The sequence below is a fragment of the Astatotilapia calliptera genome, chromosome 7 (genome assembly GCF_900246225.1).
Source record: "Astatotilapia calliptera chromosome 7, fAstCal1.2, whole genome shotgun sequence".
Taxonomy (NCBI): Eukaryota; Metazoa; Chordata; class Actinopteri; order Cichliformes; family Cichlidae; genus Astatotilapia; species Astatotilapia calliptera.
In genome coordinates this window covers 41,794,913-41,815,140 of record NC_039308.1, presented here as the reverse complement: position 1 = coordinate 41,815,140, position 20,228 = coordinate 41,794,913, and the positions used below count along the sequence as shown (strand labels likewise).

Sequence of the window (20,228 nt, the reverse complement as noted above, 5' to 3'; positions counted from 1 at the left end):
ATTCTGAGGTAAATGCAACTGCTAACAAAAACTTTCACAATTACAAAGTCAACATTTTGATTCTGTATAATGTTAACAGAATTAGTTTAGTTTAACGGTATGCTACACTTTGCTTAATATAGAGTACAGCTGAGGCTGATGGGAATCAAATTTTGCAAAACCAGGTAGACATACTCAAGTATGACCCCATGATGGCAGTAGAGGGACAGTCCTCTTCCTTGCACCATTCTGATCAAAGATAGTCTAATTCAAGACCTTCCATCTGATAGCACAGCTATAACTGCTCATCTGTCAATGTTAATCCAACTGGTCTTTATCACAGTACTAGTGTCATACAGTATGAGATTGGGATATACAGCTGTAGGCCCCAAGTTAAATTCCAGTAATGGTACTTAGCAAATGAGAAAAGGCAGTATAGTGACATTAGCATCAGCAGTGTCACTGTAAAACTATTATAAGAATGCATTAAAGTGAGGAACTGAAGTCACTTGGACACTTTGGCATTTTCAGTCATATGTGTCATCTGTACATTACACAACATGTTTGTTTGGACTCTGTGTCCTGGTACAGTGTCCGAATCATGCTGTATCTAAACAAAGATTATTATTACCTGCATGATCCACAAGTACAAAACACTTTTCCCCCTTGTTGTTTGTTGAAAAACTAATGCGCTTTAAAAATAAAGGTCATTTTTTAAAACTCAATTTTTATATATATATCTATCTCCATCAGCCAGAATTACAGTGGTCTGCATAATATTGTGTAGCATTTTCTCAAGCTGCCAAAACAGCTCCAACTAATTTAGGTGCGGACAGAGACTCTGTAGGGATCCCATGACACCCTGCAGATCTGATTGCGATCTAGGGGAGTGTACGGATCGGGTTCAAAGGTGGGATCTTTGTTTTCTATTCCTGAGCAGTTGTTTGGGTGGTAGAGCTCAGTTTCTTGCTAAGTCTGCCAATGTTAAGGAATCACTGCTACAAGTTGGTGTATTTGGTTTCCAGTAATGTTTAGGTGAGGCGTGCATGTCAAAAATAAATAGCAGGATCCACACTTTCTACAGGCACAGTGGACGTTTAGATGTCACTTCATTTTTGTAATAGTCTGTTTCTGATTTCACTGCACTAACCGAGATTGCCCCTCTCTACATCAGCCTTATTACGCAATTCTGAGCAGCTTTTTGGTTCAGCTCTGTTGAAAGAGCCAACCAACTAGTTCCCATGACATTAACATTAATAACAAAAAACCCAATAATACTATCACATACTTTGCTTTCTAAAGTGCTGCTCTCATCCAACATGTCCTGAGACACACGAGGGCTCTCAAGCGTTAACCTCTAAAAATCTTATTTTAATGCACAGTGATGCGGCATCGCTTACGGTGACAGCAAGCACTCCTTTGCACTCAAAAATAAAAATCTCAAGATATATTCCATAACTGTCTTTGCTAATCAATTAAATGGTCTTTGAAGCATTTCTGTACACCATTTTTCTATCCCTTAATATCCTTACATTCATAATCTTCTAGTCATTTCTGTGATGAAATACAAAAAAAATGCATATTATTAAATTCAAGAATATGTGTATTTTAAGAACAAACCAAAGTTTTTTCCATATTTAAGATAGTATGCATTTCCACTTCAGTGAAGGAATGTCGACTTCTGCTTTAGTATTTGTATTTGCAAAAAGGTTTGCTCTTGGACTTTGGTGTTTTGGCTCACACGATGAACTCTGCCTCAGAGAAGGCTGATGTCTTTAGTTAATCTACCAACTCCACAGACACACTACTTTTTAAACTGTAGCATGTTCTGTTCATTAACTTTTCATGCGTTACATTCTTTGGTCTTTGTTTTTGGTGAGATTTGATTAGAATGTGTTGCCATGTAGAATACACCATGTAAAAAGTTCAGGTGTAAAGTCATCCTGCACCTCTTCAGTCAGTCTGTGTTGCTTGTGTTTACTTCGTCGACACTGACAGAGCTCAGTTTCAATATCGTGTCATAAAAAGCAGTATCTTCATTTTAGACATGTTAATTCATGCTTTTAGGTGTAAATATACTTTAATAGCTTCACAGTTAGCTAAGAACACTTTGCAAAAAAAAAAAAAAAAAAAAATGCTTCTTACAGCATTTCATCTGTAAAAATGTCAAATTCTGGTAAGCAAATAATGCAACATTAAGGCAGATTTACAAGCAACACCATGATAAAGTGTCTGATGGGCACTGTGTATGTAGTTTTTTTCTTTTAAAGAACGTAGGCTAAATGGTAACCATCACTGCAGATGTTCCACAAGCTGTAGTTTGTCTAATCTTCACTTGATGCTTGCTCTAAAGGCGAGGCCACCCATAGATTCCCCTGTTAAAATGTCCCAGTTCAGAGCAGAAATAAACAGGTTTGCAATAACTATAAGTGGGGGAGGGGCTGGTTGTCAGTCATCCTCCATGACATGTTCATTACATTTTGACACTTTGTCTTGGCACAGGGAGTTATACCTAATAGATGTCTGCTTAAGTTCCACGTCCACCACGTAGAGTTACTAAACTGGACCTGCCATATTTGAGCTAATAAAGTATGTGCTACAGACCACTTGAGAAATCTATGTGGCAGTGTTGGTAAATGTAATTTTAGTATGTTCTTATTCTGTTACTTATCACTACTTACCAGACTTGCCTGTGCATTGCAGGTTAGAAATCCAGCTAGCTAAACAAGCTTAGTTGTTAGCTTAGAGTTTAGTAGTATAAAGTTAGCAATTTCCTGCTCCAAAAAGCTAACATGGCAGTGGCAAGAATGCCAAAGTTTACACTTCATAATGTGGCGTCTGACATCACCATGTCCATCATTCATATGCAGTCTATAATGTGGTCCTATTTTTAAAAAAAATCATTTGGACTTGGCTTCAGATCTATTCAGTAGCAAGCAAGTAGAAGTACAGTAAATAGTTACTTTGACAGTGACATGTGGGGAGATAGTCCAAGCAGCCTTTAAGCTAGGCTGGAGACAGCAGCGCCCGTTAAGAAAACACATTTTCATGTAATAGCAGAAGTCTAACTCCCACTGGTATATGACTCTTAGTGTAGTGACTGTAATATCATTGGTAAAAACCCACAGCTTTCTAGAGCATCCAAAGAAATAGTAGTAGCAGTAAGTAAACAGTATAAAGATTTAACATTTTGCGCATTTGTGGACCCAGGAAAATAATTATAAACAAGGTGACTCTGAAAAGCTTTTGACTTATGATGTAGATGAATATTTTACATTATTAAGACGTCTGATGCATTTCTTGTTTGCAGCCAGTGTTGGAGTTTGTCCCTTTGAGTTTTGTTCTGACAGGATATATACTGCATTTAACACATTTTTCTTTACGTTTTTAGCTACAGTCGTAGCTGAAGAGGACAGTATACCTTATATTCCTGTGACACCATGTCAAAGCATTGCAAAAATGACATTATACTCTCCAGTGTTGTCACTGAATTTTTGTTTTCAGCAGCTGTAACCGCCTGTGTGCATGTTGTGTTAAAAAGCTGTGCTGGCCATGCTTCCTGGTGCAAAAAGTCTTGAGATGCTGTCCTGAGACGTCTCCACGTGTCTATGGGCCATCTTCCCTTCCTCACCTGCTCCACAACATGAATGGAAGAGCAAAGAAAATGTAAGAAATAAATTAAAGGAGGAAAAGACTGGATGGATATGTTCATTGTCTCCAAAGACATCTGTACCGGTCAAAGACAAATGGAAGAAAATAAAATATAGATTTCATTATGTCTGCCTTAATTATCAACTTGTAGATGAATGCCACAAATAGATGAATGAACAGATTAAAACAAATGGATCAGAACTCTTACAGTCACGTTACTGTTGCTTGTGCATTATTCTCAACATTTACATCAAGGCATATTAAAAAAGGTTCTCATTTTATAGTGCAGGTCAATATTACTCCCAGTTAAGTGACCATTATGTCAAATACTATTAATACTGAGACAGATAAGTTGGGATCCAATTAGCAATTCTCAAACCTCGACAGTCTGCACAGAAGTGCATCATTACATTTTAGAATATGTCAGAGTAAAATGAACATAATAGAAATGGAGTATAACCAACCATAAAATCCAAACTACAGTCTGAAAAGAGTTAGTCTTGCTGTTCTATTGTAAATAATATGAAGTTTATTATTACCAAGCACTAGCAGTGTTTGTTTGGCAGCATCTCGTACTTCTTCCTTGTCTGCCCGGCAGAGATACACCAACTGATCAATGCTTTCTTTGGCCTGGAATAATAGAATGAATACAGTGACAAATGCATTTTGTATAATACACTCCAAACAGAGTGCATACAGACAGGTGTTTAAATGTCACCTTTATCAAATCAGAACAGCAGCTTTGGATAATAGCATAAACTCTGTGCTTTTTTGTACCTTGAGACAAGCTAAAGCTTTGCATCCACACACTCGATTGTCCACATTCTCATCTTCCAGCAGCTCCAAACAGCTGACCAAAGCCTGAGAAGGACAAGATGCACAAAATGTTTCCAGGCTTTGATACACCAGTTATGGGGTTGTTACTGGCTTCTGCAGCACACACCATGCACAGGTCTATATACAGCAGGATCAAAAGGTCCTTTTGCCATTCAGGAAGAAAACAATTAGGACAATTTAGCAGGTAACATTTTTTACAGAAGAAAAAACCCCCCCAAAAAAAACCCCAGTGAAAATCTTTCTCTCTCTCTCACACACACACACACACACACACACACACACACACACACACACACACACACACACACACACACCTCACCTGTTTTCTCTGTCTGGGCTGAGCAGCGAGGCTTCTCAGTACAGAGCTGGCAGAGGCAGACACTTTGCCCCGAGGATCTTTTAGTAATTTGGCCACGGCATGAATTCCTTCTCTCCTCAGGCTGCACTCTGCAGGGCGGCGTAGAGCATTGACAATCACATCCTGGTCAGATGACGTCAGGTTCTGTACCAACCATACTGTTGAAGGAAGGTTATTGGAGGTTATTAATAGCACAAGTTTTACTCTTGTTTTTCCTTTTAAGCCATTTTTACACTACAGCCCTGAAACCTCATATACATCACACAGCTGAGCTGTAATGAGAAATATATCCAAAACTTTTGGACCATAACATAGTCTTTCTCCTGCTAACTGCCCTACTACATTGAATTTAACTAATGCGGGAACAAATCAGGCAATTGCCTGGCTGGATTGTTGCTTCCAGCACACTCCATGGGCCTGATCTAATAAACAGAGCTACAGAGCTTCATGCCACAACTGCAGATTATTGCGGAAACGAGTGTAAAATTCTTCAAGATGGATCAAGTAATGTAATGACAAAAATAACATTGCAAATGCAGGTTTTTACACATGTGATCCTCTTTGGAAACAGCATGGGAATTCAGAGAGGTAGCTGATAAAGCATCAACAGGTTTCAAGAGATTATAATCTCTACTGTGGAACACACCAGAACTCAGTTTGTAATAGCTGACCTGCAGGATGTGCAGATGCAAATGTTTAATTGAAAATAAAAATATGAAACCTTTTAGTTATAAAATTGTAGATATTTTTGTTGTCAATTATGAAAATGTTCACTTTAATAAATTTTTATACATACATCTGGAAAGAGCAGGAAATAGTAGGCTACCACACATGCACACACCTGCCATGCTAACAGTATACTCACAGCTTTGGAAGTGAAAATGAGAGCATCTGGTACCTTTCTCTTTCTTTCACTCACTCACTCACACACACACACTCACACTTTTACACACACACACACACTCACACTTTTACACACACACACACACACACACACACACACACACACACACACACACACGGGCAAAAAAAGTATTTAGTCAGCCACCGATTGTGCAAGTTCCCCCACCTAAAATGAAGACAGGTCAGTAATTTGCACCAGAGGTACACTTCAACTGTGAGAGACAGAATGGGAAAAAAAAAAAAAAATCCATGAATTCACATGGTAGGATTTGTAAAGAATTTATTCGTAAATTAGGGTGGAAAATAAGTATTTGGTCACCTCAAACAAGGAAAATCTCTGGCTCTCACAGACCTGTAACGTCTTCTGTAAGAAGCTTTTCTGTCCCCCACTCGTTACCTGTATGAATGGCACCTGTTTGAACTCATCATCTGTATAAAAGACACCTGTCCACAGCCTCAAACAGTCAGACTCCAAACTCCGCCATGGCCAAGACCAAAGAGCTTTCGAAGGACACCAGGAAAAGTATTGTAGACCTGCACCAGACTGGGAAGAGTGAATCTACAATAGGCAAGCAGCTTGGTGTGAAAAAATCAACTGTGGGAGCAATCATCAGAAAATGGAAGACATACAAGACCACTGATAATCTCCCTCGATCTGGGGCTCCACGCAAGATCTCATCCCGTGGGGTCAAAATGATCATGAGAACGGTGAGCAAAGATCCCAGAACCACACGGGGGGACCTGGTGAATGACCTGCAGAGAGCTGGGACCAAAGTAACAAAGGTCACCATCAGTAACACACTACAACGGCAGGGAATCAAATCCCGCAGTGCCAGACGTGTTCCGCTGCTGAAGCCAGTGCATGTCCAGGCCCGTCTGAAGTTTGCCAGAGAGCACATGGATGATACAGCAGAGGATTGGGAGAATGTCATGTGGTCAGACAAAACCAAAGTAGAACTTTTTGGTATAAACTCAACTCGTCGTGTTTGGAGGAAGAAGAATACTGAGTTGCATCCCAAGAACACCATACCTACTGTGAAGCATGGGGGTGGAAACATCATGCTATGGGGCTGTTTTTCTGCCAAGGGGACAGGACGACTGATCCGTGTTAAGGACAGAATGAATGGGGCCATGTATCGTGAGATTTTGAGCCAAAACCTCCTTCCATCAGTGAGAACTTTGAAGATGAAACGAGGCTGGGTCTTCCAACATGACAATGATCCAAAACACACCACCCGGGCAACAAAGGAGTGGCTCCGTAAGAAGCATTTGAAAGTCCTGGAGTGGCCTAGCCAGTCTCCAGACCTCAACCCCATAGAAAATCTGTGGCGGGAGTTGAAAGTCCGTGTTGCTCGGCGACAGCCCCAAAGCATCACTGCTCTCGAGAAGATCTGCATGGAGGAATGGGCCAAAATACCAGATACTGTGTGTGCAAACCTGGTAAAGACCTATAGTAAACGTTTGACCTCTGTTATTGCCAACAAAGGTTATGTTACAAAGTATTGAGTTGTATTTTTGTTATTGACCAAATACTTATTTTCCACCCTGATTTACGAATAAATTCTTTACAAATCCTACCATGTGGATTCATGGATTTTTTTTTCACATTCTGTCTCTCACAGTTGAAGTGTACCTCTGGTGCAAATTACTGACCTCTGTCATCATTTTAGGTGGGGGAACTTGCACAATCGGTGGCTGACTAAATACTTTTTTGCCCCACTGTACCTGATACTGTGGCACAGTATCAAATGTGTAAATGCTTATTAAAATGAAAAGAAGGTTTTGAACTGGCACTGACAATTAGTAAATCTGGTCTTAAACATTTAACGAGTATGTATCTGACCTATCGTGTGTGCGTGTGTGTGTGTGTGTACACCCACCCTCTTTTGCCAGTTCAATGATGTGTGTGTCCATATCACTGACAGCATTCGAGTCCAAGTAGCTCCACAGCTGGAACAACGTCACCATCATGTTGTCCCTGCTGCTTCCTCGTCGTGGTAACCTCTGATCCAGTACACGCTCAACCAGGCACAAGAACACTGCATACACACAAACACAGATGTTAATATGCTCCACATACAGTGGGGCAAAAAAGTATTTAGTCAGCCACCGATTGTGCAAGTTCCCCCACTTAAAATGATGACAGAGGTCAGTAATTTGCACCAGAGGTACACTTCAACTGTGAGAGACAGAATGTGAAAAAAAAATCCATGAATCCACATGGTAGGATTTGTAAAGAATTTATTCGTAAATCAGGGTGGAAAATAAGTATTTGGTCAATAACAAAAATACAACTCAATGCTTTGTAACATAACCTTTGTTGGCAATAACAGAGGTCAAACGTTTACTATAGGTCTTTACCAGGTTTGCACACACAGTAGCTGGTATTTTGGCCCATTCCTCCATGCAGATCTTCTCGAGAGCAGTGATGTTTTGGGGCTGTCGCCGAGCAACACGGACTTTCAACTCCCGCCACAGATTTTCTATGGGGTTGAGGTCTGGAGACTGGCTAGGCCACTCCAGGACTTTCAAATGCTTCTTACGGAGCCACTCCTTTGTTGCCCGGACGGTGTGTTTTGGATCATTGTCATGTTGGAAGACCCAGCCTCGTTTCATCTTCAAAGTTCTCACTGATGGAAGGAGGTTTTGGCTCAAAATCTCACGATACATGGCCCCATTCATTCTGTCCTTAACACGGATCAGTCGTCCTGTCCCCTTGGCAGAAAAACAGCCCCATAGCATGATGTTTCCACCCCCATGCTTCACAGTAGGTATGGTGTTCTTGGGATGCAACTCAGTATTCTTCTTCCTCCAAACACGACGAGTTGAGTTTATACCAAAAAGTTCTACTTTGGTTTCGTCTGACCACATGACATTCTCCCAATCCTCTGCTGTATCATCCATGTGCTCTCTGGCAAACTTCAGACGGGCCTGGACATGCACTGGCTTCAGCAGCGGAACACGTCTGGCACTGCGGGATTTGATTCCCTGCCGTTGTAGTGTGTTACTGATGGTGACCTTTGTTACTTTGGTCCCAGCTCTCTGCAGGTCATTCACCAGGTCCCCCCGTGTGGTTCTGGGATCTTTGCTCACCGTTCCCATGGTCATTTTGACCCCACGGGATGAGATCTTGCGTGGAGCCCCAGATCGAGGGAGATTATCAGTGGTCTTGTATGTCTTCCATTTTCTGATGATTGCTCCCACAGTTGATTTTTTTCACACCAAGCTGCTTGCCTATTGTAGATTCACTCTTCCCAGTCTGGTGCAGGTCTACAATACTTTTCCTGGTGTCCTTCGAAAGCTCTTTGGTCTTGGCCATGGCGGAGTTTGGAGTCTGACTGTTTGAGGCTGTGGACAGGTGTCTTTTATACAGATGATGAGTTCAAACAGGTGCCATTCATACAGGTAACGAGTGGGGGACAGAAAAGCTTCTTACAGAAGATGTTACAGGTCTGTGAGAGCCAGAGATTTTCCATGTTTGAGGTGACCAAATACTTATTTTCCACCCTAATTTACGAATAAATTCTTTACAAATCCTACCATGTGAATTCATGGATTTTTTTTTCACATTCTGTCTCTCACAGTTGAAGTGTACCTCTGGTGCAAATTACTGACCTCTGTCATCATTTTAAGTGGGGGAACTTGCACAATCGGTGGCTGACTAAATACTTTTTTGCCCCACTGTACCAGCGCGTGCAGTATACCCACTAATGATGATTTACCTGCTTCGGCCCTTTCAGGCAGTAAACCAGCGTAGATTGTCGACAGTGTATTCAGGAACCTTTCAGCAGAGACGCTGTACATGCTACCCTGTCCCACACATTCTTGCCATAGCGACACAGCACCCAGACACAGACCTAGCGCCGGGATAACTGACAAACAGAAAACAGGAGACCGTTATAAGCAAGGTAGGAAAGCAAGATACTGGGGGTTAGTGCCATACATAACACAGGAAATTTATTAATAGTATAAGGTTGCAGCTTGCTTTGAATCAGTGCCTTGTAAAGTCTGTTTTACCTTCTTGACAGGCTGCATGACACAAATCCATAATTACTTATTATTTAGTGGAATCTCTACTTCCATATACCCATGAAATGTTTCTGATGACACTAGTTGTCATCCAAGCCAAAAGCAGACATTTTCACCCTTATGCTCCAGAAGGAATGCTCCCACTAATGAAAATTCCTCTTCAACTTCTTTTTCTTGTCTATACAGTTATTCTGAATAAATGCATTTATGGATGTTTAAACAAATGCACATGAAATGAACATAAACGACACAAATCACCTTCAGTAGCTGGTCTGATTTTCTGTGGGTTTTCTTTGGTGACGCGTCGGATGATTTCGAGGACACGAGCCTCTCTCAGCAGTCTGTCCAAGGCATACATCTCTCCACATCTCAGAGGACCAAACTTGCCCAGACACTTAAAAACAAACAAAACAAAACACTTGTAAAAGAAGTGACCAATATTACAATTAGCAATACAACAGCCCTCACAGCTGCTACTGCTTTAACTCATCAGTGAGTGAATAATACTTTTCAATGGCATCCTGAAACTATGATTACATAACTATCAAACACTATGCCAATTGAATGGATTTTTAAAAAAAGAAAATAATGGTATTGACTGTATGTAAACAAACTTGACTGGGTTTTCATCAGAGTTCCCCTGGTCAGACATGCCCAAAACATCTTTCTGAGGAGATGTTCAGCAACCATCCTAGTCAGATGCCTGAATCAACTCAACTGACTCCTTATGATGCAGACTGTGTTCCTCAGCCCATGTCTAAGGCTGAGCATAGACACCTTTCAAAGGAAGCCAATTCCCATGACTTGCATCGGTGAAAATTTTAATTATTCACTACCCACAGCCGTAGATGAGAGCAGAGTGAACTTAAGGTATCGATGTGCCATGAGAATGTGAGGTAGCTACATATGAGTTTGGCTAATAACTAGAGATGGACCGATCCGATATTACGTATCGGTATCGGTCCGATACTGACCTAAATGACTGGATCGGATATCGGAGAAAAATAAAAAAATGTAATCCGATCCATTAAATATCACGAAAGCACCTCACAAAACTTGCAACGCGCCTTAACTCGCCTCAGAACGTTAGCACGTCGGAGCAGTATGCATCACGTGATAGAGCGGCTGTGGCATGCGGGACCTGTGGTGGTCTGGATAGCATGTGGAGCTTCGCTAGCAACCCGGCATTTCATCTCCGACAAAGTTATCCCCGAGAGAAGTAAAGCAAGTGTGTAAGTCCATCTCTGAATGTTTGTAAAGCATTCCTGCGTTAAGCTTAACAAGCGATATATGGAGTGACTGCCTCCTCTTGCTGCTACTTCAATCATGAAACTGCTTAACGATCAGCTGATCGGCTTTTCTGTCGCGAGTCCGTCTCTCTAGTTTGCTTTTGGCCCACTTTGCACCAGAAAGAGGAAACCAGTGGATAAACAACAGCAGCACGTTTAAGCTTGATAAGCTGTTGTTAGAATTTATTTAATATTACTTTCTACACCAGGATCTTTTTCTACGCAGCTGACGGCTGTAACTGTGCAGGGGCGGATCTAGCAAAGTTTAGCCAGGGGGGACGATAGGGCATGAACAGGGAAAAGGGGCACAAAGACATACTTTTCTTTATTCTCATTTAAAATGTCTAGCTTTTAATAAATAATTATCCGAATCTTACACCCAAAGTTTTAATTTGATGTAAAAGGAATAGAAGTCCATTACTGTATATAGTAACTGTTGAGTCTACGGTAATAAATATACCCTAGTAAGCTATAGTACTTTTTCCTTTGGGAAGGTACCATCTGTGCAGTCTGCAATTTTGTTGAAGAAAGATGTTGAATCTATTTAATATTTCTTGAAAAATAATTGATTTCTGTGCATTTTTTTTTTCACACTGCATCAAATTAAGGTTGATTACGTCGATTAAGCATCATGAGGTGGAGCGTGAGGGGTGGTTCCCTATTTTTTATTTATTTATTTTTGTTGTTGCTGGGAGTTGGAACCCTATTAGTTAGGTTGCTTAATATTTACGCTAAGTACTCTTTAAAATACCAGAATAGGGAGGATGGTGTAGGTTTAAGTTTATTAGATTGATCAGTATTGCTGAACTATGAAACATTTTTTTTTGCATACAGGTATAACAGAATAGCTTTAGTGTAGTTGTTGTTTTAAACTTGAGTATGAACTTATACAAAATTCAGCAAGATATTTTAAAAAAAAAACAGTTTTGTTGATTAAAAAACACTATATCGGATTCATATCGGTATCGGCAGATATCCAAATTTATGATATCGGTATCGGTATCAGACATAAAAAAGTGGTATCGTGCCATCTCTACTAATAACATGAGGATAGTGTTGCAGATCTCTTACCAACAACTGTGCATTGCAGTTCCTCAAATGGACCACCAGGCAGCAGTCTAGAGTGGTGCAGCCTGTGGTTAGCGGTACATTGGAGGAGGAAGGGCTGTCCCAGCCTCTGTCCAGCAGAGACCTACACACACACACACACAAACAAACAAAACATCCAGTGTTACATAACATTTCCATTAACGCTGTTTTATCCATATAAAGTTCAATACGGTTTAAATGTAATTTAAATGTACTGTCCATGGAAAAAAAAGGCTCTCAACATTAAAACCCAGAGAAGTTGATAATTTCCCAAGAAGAATAATACTTTTTGATGAGTTTCAGTTCAGTAAGTGGTAAATGAATCTGACTGGCTGACAGTCAGAGCTATTCAGTACTGTTCCAGCCTCGTCTCTTGGGTACAGAAATTGCTCTTTTCTTAACCATTAAGATTCCATTCCATATTTTGTACAATACATCATGAACTCCATAAATAAAAAAATAAAAAAAAAACCCAAAAAAAAAAACCCAGTTTATATTGTTGTTTTAAACTCATTTTTGCCAGTGATTAATCCAACTGGTTGTGAGAAGTTCCACCAAGTTTGCTTTTTATTTTAGGATTGCAGATTAGCTTTATATTAAGCTCAGTTATATACAGGCACAACTGTGGGATAAGGCCATTCAGCTAATGACCTTTGGCAAAAATAATAAAATATGATTTTTAAGCATTATTTCAGTCAGGTTATGTGTTAGTTTGACCCTGCTTACAGCTGTACTACAGTGATCATACAGGGAGTGCAGAATTATTAGGCAAATGAGTATTTTGTCCACATCATCCTCTTCATGCATGTTGTCTTACTCCAAGCTGTATAGGCTTGAAAGCCTACTACCAATTAAGCATATTAGGTGATGTGCATCTCTGTAATGAGAAGGGGTGTGGTCTAATGACATCAACACCCTATATCAGGTGTGCATAATTATTAGGCAACGTCCTTTCCTTTGGCAAAATGGGTCAAAAGAAGGACTTGACAGGCTCAGAAAAGTCAAAAATAGTGAGATATCTTGCAGAGGGACGCAGCAGTCTCAAAATTGCAAAGCTTCTGAAGCGTGATCATCGAACAATCAAGCGTTTCATTCAAAATAGTCAACAGGGTCGCAAGAAGCGTGTGGAAAAACCAAGGCGCAAAATAACTGCCCATGAACTGAGAAAAGTCAAGCGTGCAGCTGCTAAGATGCCACTTGCCACCAGTTTGGCCATATTTCAGAGCTGCAACATCACTGGAGTGCCCAAAAGCACAAGGTGTGCAATACTCAGAGACATGGCCAAGGTAAGAAAGGCTGAAAGACGACCACCACTGAACAAGACACACAAGCTGAAACGTCAAGACTGGGCCAAGAAATATCTCAAGACTGGTTTTTCTAAGGTTTTATGGACTGATGAAATGAGAGTGAGTCTTGATGGGCCAGATGGATGGGCCCATGGCTGGATTGGTAAAGGGCAGAGAGCTCCAGTCCGACTCAGACGCCAGCAAGGAGGAGGTGGAGTACTGGTTTGGGCTGGTATCATCAAAGATGAGCTTGTGGGGCCTTTTCGGGTTGAGGATGGAGTCAAGCTCAACTCCCAGTCCTACTGCCAGTTTCTGGAAGACACCTTCTTCAAGCAGTGGTACAGGAAGAAGTCTGCATCCTTCAAGAAAAACATGATTTTCATGCAGGACAATGCTCCATCACACGCATCCAAGTACTCCACAGCGTGGCTGGCAAGAAAGGGTATAAAAGAAGAAAAACTAATGACATGGCCTCCTTGTTCACCTGATCTGAACCCCATTGAGAACCTGTGGTCCATCATCAAATGTGAGATTTACAAGGAGGGAAAACAGTACACCTCTCTGAACAGTGTCTGGGAGGCTGTGGTTGCTGCTGCACGCAATGTTGATGGTGAACAGATCAAAACACTGACAGAATCCATGGATGGCAGGCGTTTGAGTGTCCTTGCAAAGAAAGGTGGCTATATTGGTCGCTGATTTGTTTTTGTTTTTGAATGTCAGAAATTTATATTTGTGAATGTGGAGATGTTATATTGGTGTCACTGGTAAAAATAAGGCAAGGCAAGTTTATTTGTATAGCACAATTCAACAACAAGGTGATTCAAAGTGCTTTACAGAGACATTAGAAACAAAAACAAATAAAAAGCATGATTTAAAATTGATTAAAACAAGCAAACAAACTCACAAACAAAACACTATATAAAATCAAAACAGATAAAATCAGAACAATAGATAAAATTAGTAGTTAAATGTAAGTTTTGAAATTTAAGCTTAAAAGTGTGGATTTGGTGTTTTATTCAAATGCAGCTGAGAACAGGTGAGTCTTCAACCTGGATTTAAATAAACCGAGTGTTTCAGCTGATCTGAGGCTTTCTGGGAGTTTGTTCCAGATATAAGGAGCATAAAAAGCTGAATGCAGCTTCTCCGTGTCTGGTTCTGACTCTGGGAACTAATAAAAGACCAGATCCAGATGACCTGAGGGATCTGGAAGGTTCATACTGGGTCAGGAGGTCACTGATGTATTTTGGTCCTAAACCATTCAGAGCTTTATAGACCAGCATCAGAACTTTAAAGTCTATCCTCTGACGGACAGGCAGCCAGTGTAAAGACCTCAGAGCTGGACTGATGTGGTCCACTTTTTTGGTCTTAGTGAGGACTCGAGCAGCAGAGTTCTGAATGAGCTGTAGTTGTCTGACTGATTTTTTAGGTAGACCTGTAAAGATGCTGTTACAGTAATCAAGCCTACTAAAATTGAATGCATGGACTAGTTTTTCCAGGTCCTGTTGAGACATCAGATCTTTTATCCTTGAAATATTCTTGAGGTGATTGTTAGGTCTGGCTGTGTGCAGACAGGAATAGGACCCAAGGTGCAGACTCCGGAGACAGATGTGAACTCAAAACAACTTTAATGTTAAACTCAAATATAACATAACTGGAAAAATCAAAATAAACTTACACCGGCGGAATGACAAAACACACAGCTAAGAAAACGGTAGATCGCGACACAGACACAGAGAAACACAGGGCTTAAATACACAGAGGGAGCAATCAGGAAATGAGTAACAGGAGGGAAACACAGCTGGGGCAAATCAGAACTGACGAGACCAAAGAAGCGTAACCTGAACACACTGAGAAAAGACGGAGACCTTCAAAGTAAAACAGGAAACACATAACACAGACTGAACAAAGACACAGACTCACATGCAGGCACTACAAAGGGAACAGAGACGTGGGAACAGGGCAGACACAAACACTGACTGAACACGGGGATATAGGAACTTAAGATACACATAGACGTGAACTAGACAAGGGGATGCAGGTGATAGGGGAGACAGAGCAACTAAAGAAGACAGAGACCTAAGCCATAAGACAGAACTCAAAGAAACCAAAAACTAGACAGTATAAATAATATCATAAACTCAAAAACCCTGGGTCAACGACCCAGGCATCCTAACAGTGATAGAAAGCTGATTTTCTTATTGTCTTAATGTGTTTTTCTAAGTTTAGGTCTGCATCCATCACTACACCCAAATTTCTCGCCTGGTTTGTGGTTTTTAGATGTCTAGATTGAAGTTCTCTGGTGACCTGTAATCGTTTTTCTTTGGCGCCAAAGACTATTACCTCAGTTTTGTTTTTGTTTAGCTGGAGAAAATTGTGGCACAGCCCGTCATTAATTTCCTCAATGCATTTACCAAGAGCCTGTACAGGGCCTTGGTCTCCTGGTGACATTGTGATATATATTTGTGTGTCATCTGCATAGCTGTGGTAGTTTATTTTGTTGTTCTTTATAATCTGTGCCAGTGGGAGCATGTAAATGTTAAACAGAAGGGGTCCCAAGATGGAACCTTGGGGAACTCCACATGTGATACTGTCTGCTCAGATGTGAAGTTACCTATTGATAGAAAACAGGAAATATTTTGTAAGTATGTTTTGAACCAGTTTAGTACAGTTCCCGAAAGACCTGCCCAGTTCTCCAGTCGTTTAAGTAATATGTTGTGGTCAACTGTATCAAATGCTGCACTGAGATCCAGTAAAACTAAGACTGACATTTTTCCACTGTCTGTATTCAGACATATTAAACACTTTGGTCAGAGCGGTTTCAGTGCTGTGGTTCTGTCTAAAACCTGACTGGAAGGCATCATAGCAGTTATTCTGTGTTAAGAAGTAATTGAGCTGTTGAGAAACTGCTTTTTCAATGATCTTACTTAAAAATGGGAGATTTGAGATCGGCCTGTAGTTGTTCATTTGTGTCTTGTCAAGATTGTCCTTTTTCAGTATAAGTTTTATTACAGCAGTTTTTAGTGGTTCTGGAAACACACCTGATAATAAAGAAAAGTTGACGATAATTGATAATTAAATAATTGAAATGGGTATATATTTGTTTTTTGTTAAGTTGCCTAATAATTATGCACAGTAATAGTCACCTGCACACACAGATATCCCCCTAAAATAGCTAAAACTAAAAACAAACTAAAAACTACTTCCAAAAACATTCAGCTTTGATATTAATGAGTTTTTTGGGTTCATTGAGAACATGGTTGTTGTTCAATAATAAAATTATTCCTCAAAAATACAACTTGCCTAATAATTCTGCACTCCCTGTACAATGGCCCAGAGGACACCAACACACTGGAGTTTGTAGATGTTAAATGAAGTAGGCATATTTACAGTGTCTGGTATTACTGTGATTCAGGTTTAATGACCTTCAGATCATACTTTCTTTGCTTACTGATTAAGACTGTATGTCTCACTGTGTCATTACACTGAAGTGTGCAAAGGCTTGGATGGTTGGTTTTCAGTTCATTTGTCAGCACTGACCTGCCATGTCTACTCCTCTTATCACCATCCTCTTCTTCCTCCTCCCAGTCTGATCCATTCAGGAAGTCAAAGCTGCCAAGAGCTGTTTCCACTGTGAGGCTGACTACACTGGGTGACCGGCTGTGCCTCCCACCCTGCACTCACAAACAAAGCCATAGTCAGGCTGTATGCAGTCACTTCAGTTTTTTGTTTTTTCAGGAGTTCTTTGAATCATAGTCACATAATGTTGGAACAGCATGCAATCATTCAGCTCAAATGTATGCTGTCTGTAAAGACAAGGGAGGCATACCAGATACTGTAACCACTGAAACTTATATAGTAATTGCACAACTAATATTTGCAGTAATAATATTTCGATATTAATGGCACGGGAAAGCTGTGCTAACATTTATAAATACATACAATCATTGCCACTTAATGTTCAAAAAGGGAAAATTAAACTTGGGGATTTGTAAAAAGTACTTTTAGCTTAAGGCAGTTTTTTGTACTTTACTAACCTGTTTTCTTGTTTCTCACTATGCTTTACTCTCACCTTCAGTGTAACCTGCAGCAGTTTCAGCTCTTGTTCCAGTAGTTGTAGCTCAGAAAACGGTCCTCTATAATCATCTATAGAGGAAAGTACAGCTACCAAGGCATCCTCTAGTCCACTGTCCACTGGACCATCGCCCTTAGCAGACAGGCAGTTGGAACTTGAAGCTGGGATATCCTCCTCCACTGGCACCCGCAGAGCTAGATATGTCATATCCCCACTTTCTACAACATTGGAGTCTGCTCCTGCTCTCAGAGGGACCGATGTATCCACAGAGGTGGATGTATTGTGTTGCTTCCTGACTGGGTGGGGATCAGTGACATCAACAGCTGTGTCAGTGTCAGCAGAAGTGGGTGACTCAGGAGTTCTGCTGGCCACCTCCATTTCAATGTCATTGATTGAGATTCCAGAGACCAGAGACATCACGTCCCCCGATTCACTGACAGGCACCACAACCCCATCAGCACTGTTTTCACTAATGTGACTCAGAGAGCGTAAGTACAATGTAGAGTTACTGCTGGTAATTATCGGCACATCCACTGGTGCCATAGAGGAGTGTTTCCCCGCAGCTTCTTCCTCACCGTCAGGCTTTGTTATCACAGTGACTGTCCCCTTTTCCTCATGCCTGCAAAATAGTTCATATATCAGATGTTGATAGAGCTCACCACAGAATAAGAATGTTATTTCATCTTTGTTCTCATGTGCAAACAAAACATTAACATTTTTTTTAATCTACCTGTTGCTCTCCGCTGGTTGTTTTGGTAGGATGATACCTTCCTTTTGAGCTGAGGAAGGCCAGTTTCCGGAGCAAGAAGAAACATCAGGCTGAAGGAGGGAACTCCTTTGTCCAACTGGCTGGATGTCTGGTGTCACCACTACTGCCTGGAAAGAGAGACACGCTGAGTCACAGAGTTAAAGTAGTAAACACAGTAAAGTAAGCAAACCAGACCAGGATAAAGAGTAGACCGAGTAAGGACTGAGGCTCGTTAAAGAAACCAATTGTGCATGGTACCGGCGGCTCCTCAAGCTACTGAATCATGCAATGTACTTAGTTTTTACAAGACTGTACACATGCACATGATCTGCTGTACATACTATAAACATAATACATATCAAAGTTTATCTTGTATTCATAATACTTTTGTTACTGTGTAATGTTCAAACAGCTGTAGCCCCTCTGAATCTGAGGAAGAGAGATACAGATTGAATCTTTAATATTATCATGTCATAGATGAGAGTTCCATATCTGTTGTGTGTTACCTTTGGATGTGCAGGCAGCTGTGGGCTGGTTGAATCATCAGAAGATTCTGAAGAATTAGACCATGCTGGTCCATTCTCCAACTCTCCCTGTAGGCGGATCATGTTCTAAAAGAGATCAGCACATTTTAAAAGGCTTGACTGCAAAAAAAGGGGGGGAAATGGAGACCTTTTACAACAAGCTGGCAGGAAACTGAGCAGTCACTGCACCTGGTTGTACATTATTTGAGCAAAAGCGACACACTTCCTTTACTCACATATTTAAAGTGAAAAGTAAGGTGAAGGCAAGACATGAGTCAGCATGTTATCCCTTTAACCAAAGGTTCAGAGGTGACTGTATGGGAACTTTTTTCTATTTGCTTGCCATTTTTAATATCAGTATAGTACAACATCCTTAGCCTAGCTCTGTAACACTGTAGCATTTATTTATAAAGAGAATAACTTTGAGTTACGCAACTATCGTGTAATATTCAAGAAAATACTGGCCAGTGCTACCCCTCAGCCTCCTCGTAGATCCACCCTTCGTTTCAATTTCAAAATCCTATGTCACCTTGTCGTCTAACTTCTGACCTTGAGGTCAAGGACAATGAGATTCAAACTCATCTGAGATGAGTCTGCTTTTAGTAGATATATCTATGGTATCGATTTGAAAATATAAGGAGACTTCATTCTCGAGTTATTGCAAGATTTTCAGAAAAGATGACCTCTGATCTTTACCTGGCAGGGTGACAAATATACTGATGAGGTAAAAAGCTAAAGGCTTCAGTGCTTGTGTGAAATGGCTAGAAGGAGTTATAAGTCTAAAAGTCATCATCATAAACTGGCACTGATGATGGCTAACAGTAGTCAGCTCTGTTGGAGGGTGGGGGGTCTAAATATTATAATTAGAGAGCCATGGAGATGCATGAGGAAACCTTGCACACATCTGTCATGGCTCCATGAAGCCATAAGCACACAAATGGAGACTATGATTCTAGTGCTTACTCTACACCAAAGTATCAATATACCAGAAGGTCCTGTGTTTCTACTCCACGAGGTCTACTTCATCACGACTTACTGCAGTGGACTGCCTTGTTGGTGAGTTGTCACTACAGGAGCAGCTCTGGCTAAGAGTGCCTCTGAAGATGTCCAGCAGTGGCCAGTGCTGCCGCCGTGTCAGATTCCGAGGCAGAGACTGGACATCAAAGTGGCAGCAGGTGGAACAAAGGGCATTGGAGCAGTTAGATACTGAGGGCTGCTGGCTAAACTCTAATGTCCTTTAAAACTCTCAATGTTCTCATTTACAGATTCCTAATTTTAGTTGGTGGATTAAATCTATAGAATAGATTTAATCGGTTATTTATTTATTTTTTTTTAAAAAACATTGTGCTTTGTTTTTTTTTTTTTTTAAAAGCTGTGTTTGACTCCTCTCTCTCCTCCCCCTCTGGAAAAGGCTGTTTTTATCTGATTGGTGGAGGTGGAGAATCTCAGGAATTTAAAACCTA

The 20,228-nt window shown here is 40.7% G+C and overlaps 1 protein-coding gene across 5 annotated transcripts in view; it reads right to left on the bottom strand.

Moving 5' to 3' along the window:
* Positions 1–2,163: 2,163 nt before the first annotated feature.
* ripor1 (RHO family interacting cell polarization regulator 1) overlaps positions 2,164–20,228 on the bottom strand; it is a 52,365-nt gene continuing 34,300 nt past the window's right edge. For 3 of the 5 annotated variants that reach the window (XM_026174815.1, XM_026174816.1, XM_026174814.1), the window contains exons 13-25: positions 19,802–19,918; positions 18,748–18,852; positions 18,224–18,369; positions 17,491–18,112; positions 16,959–17,092; positions 12,118–12,238; positions 10,016–10,151; positions 9,451–9,600; positions 7,609–7,767; positions 4,787–4,983; positions 4,408–4,491; positions 4,170–4,260; positions 2,164–3,610 (exon numbers count right to left, since the gene is read on the bottom strand). In XM_026174815.1, coding sequence (XP_026030600.1) covers positions 3,513–3,610; positions 4,170–4,260; positions 4,408–4,491; positions 4,787–4,983; positions 7,609–7,767; positions 9,451–9,600; positions 10,016–10,151; positions 12,118–12,238; positions 16,959–17,092; positions 17,491–18,112; positions 18,224–18,369; positions 18,748–18,852; positions 19,802–19,918 — 2,160 coding nt within the window. In that variant the 3' untranslated portion in view covers positions 2,164–3,512. The remainder of the gene's footprint in view (positions 3,611–4,169; positions 4,261–4,407; positions 4,492–4,786; positions 4,984–7,608; positions 7,768–9,450; positions 9,601–10,015; positions 10,152–12,117; positions 12,239–16,958; positions 17,093–17,490; positions 18,113–18,223; positions 18,370–18,747; positions 18,853–19,801; positions 19,919–20,228) is intronic. The other 2 variants (XM_026174819.1, XM_026174817.1) reach the window with 2 other exon arrangements.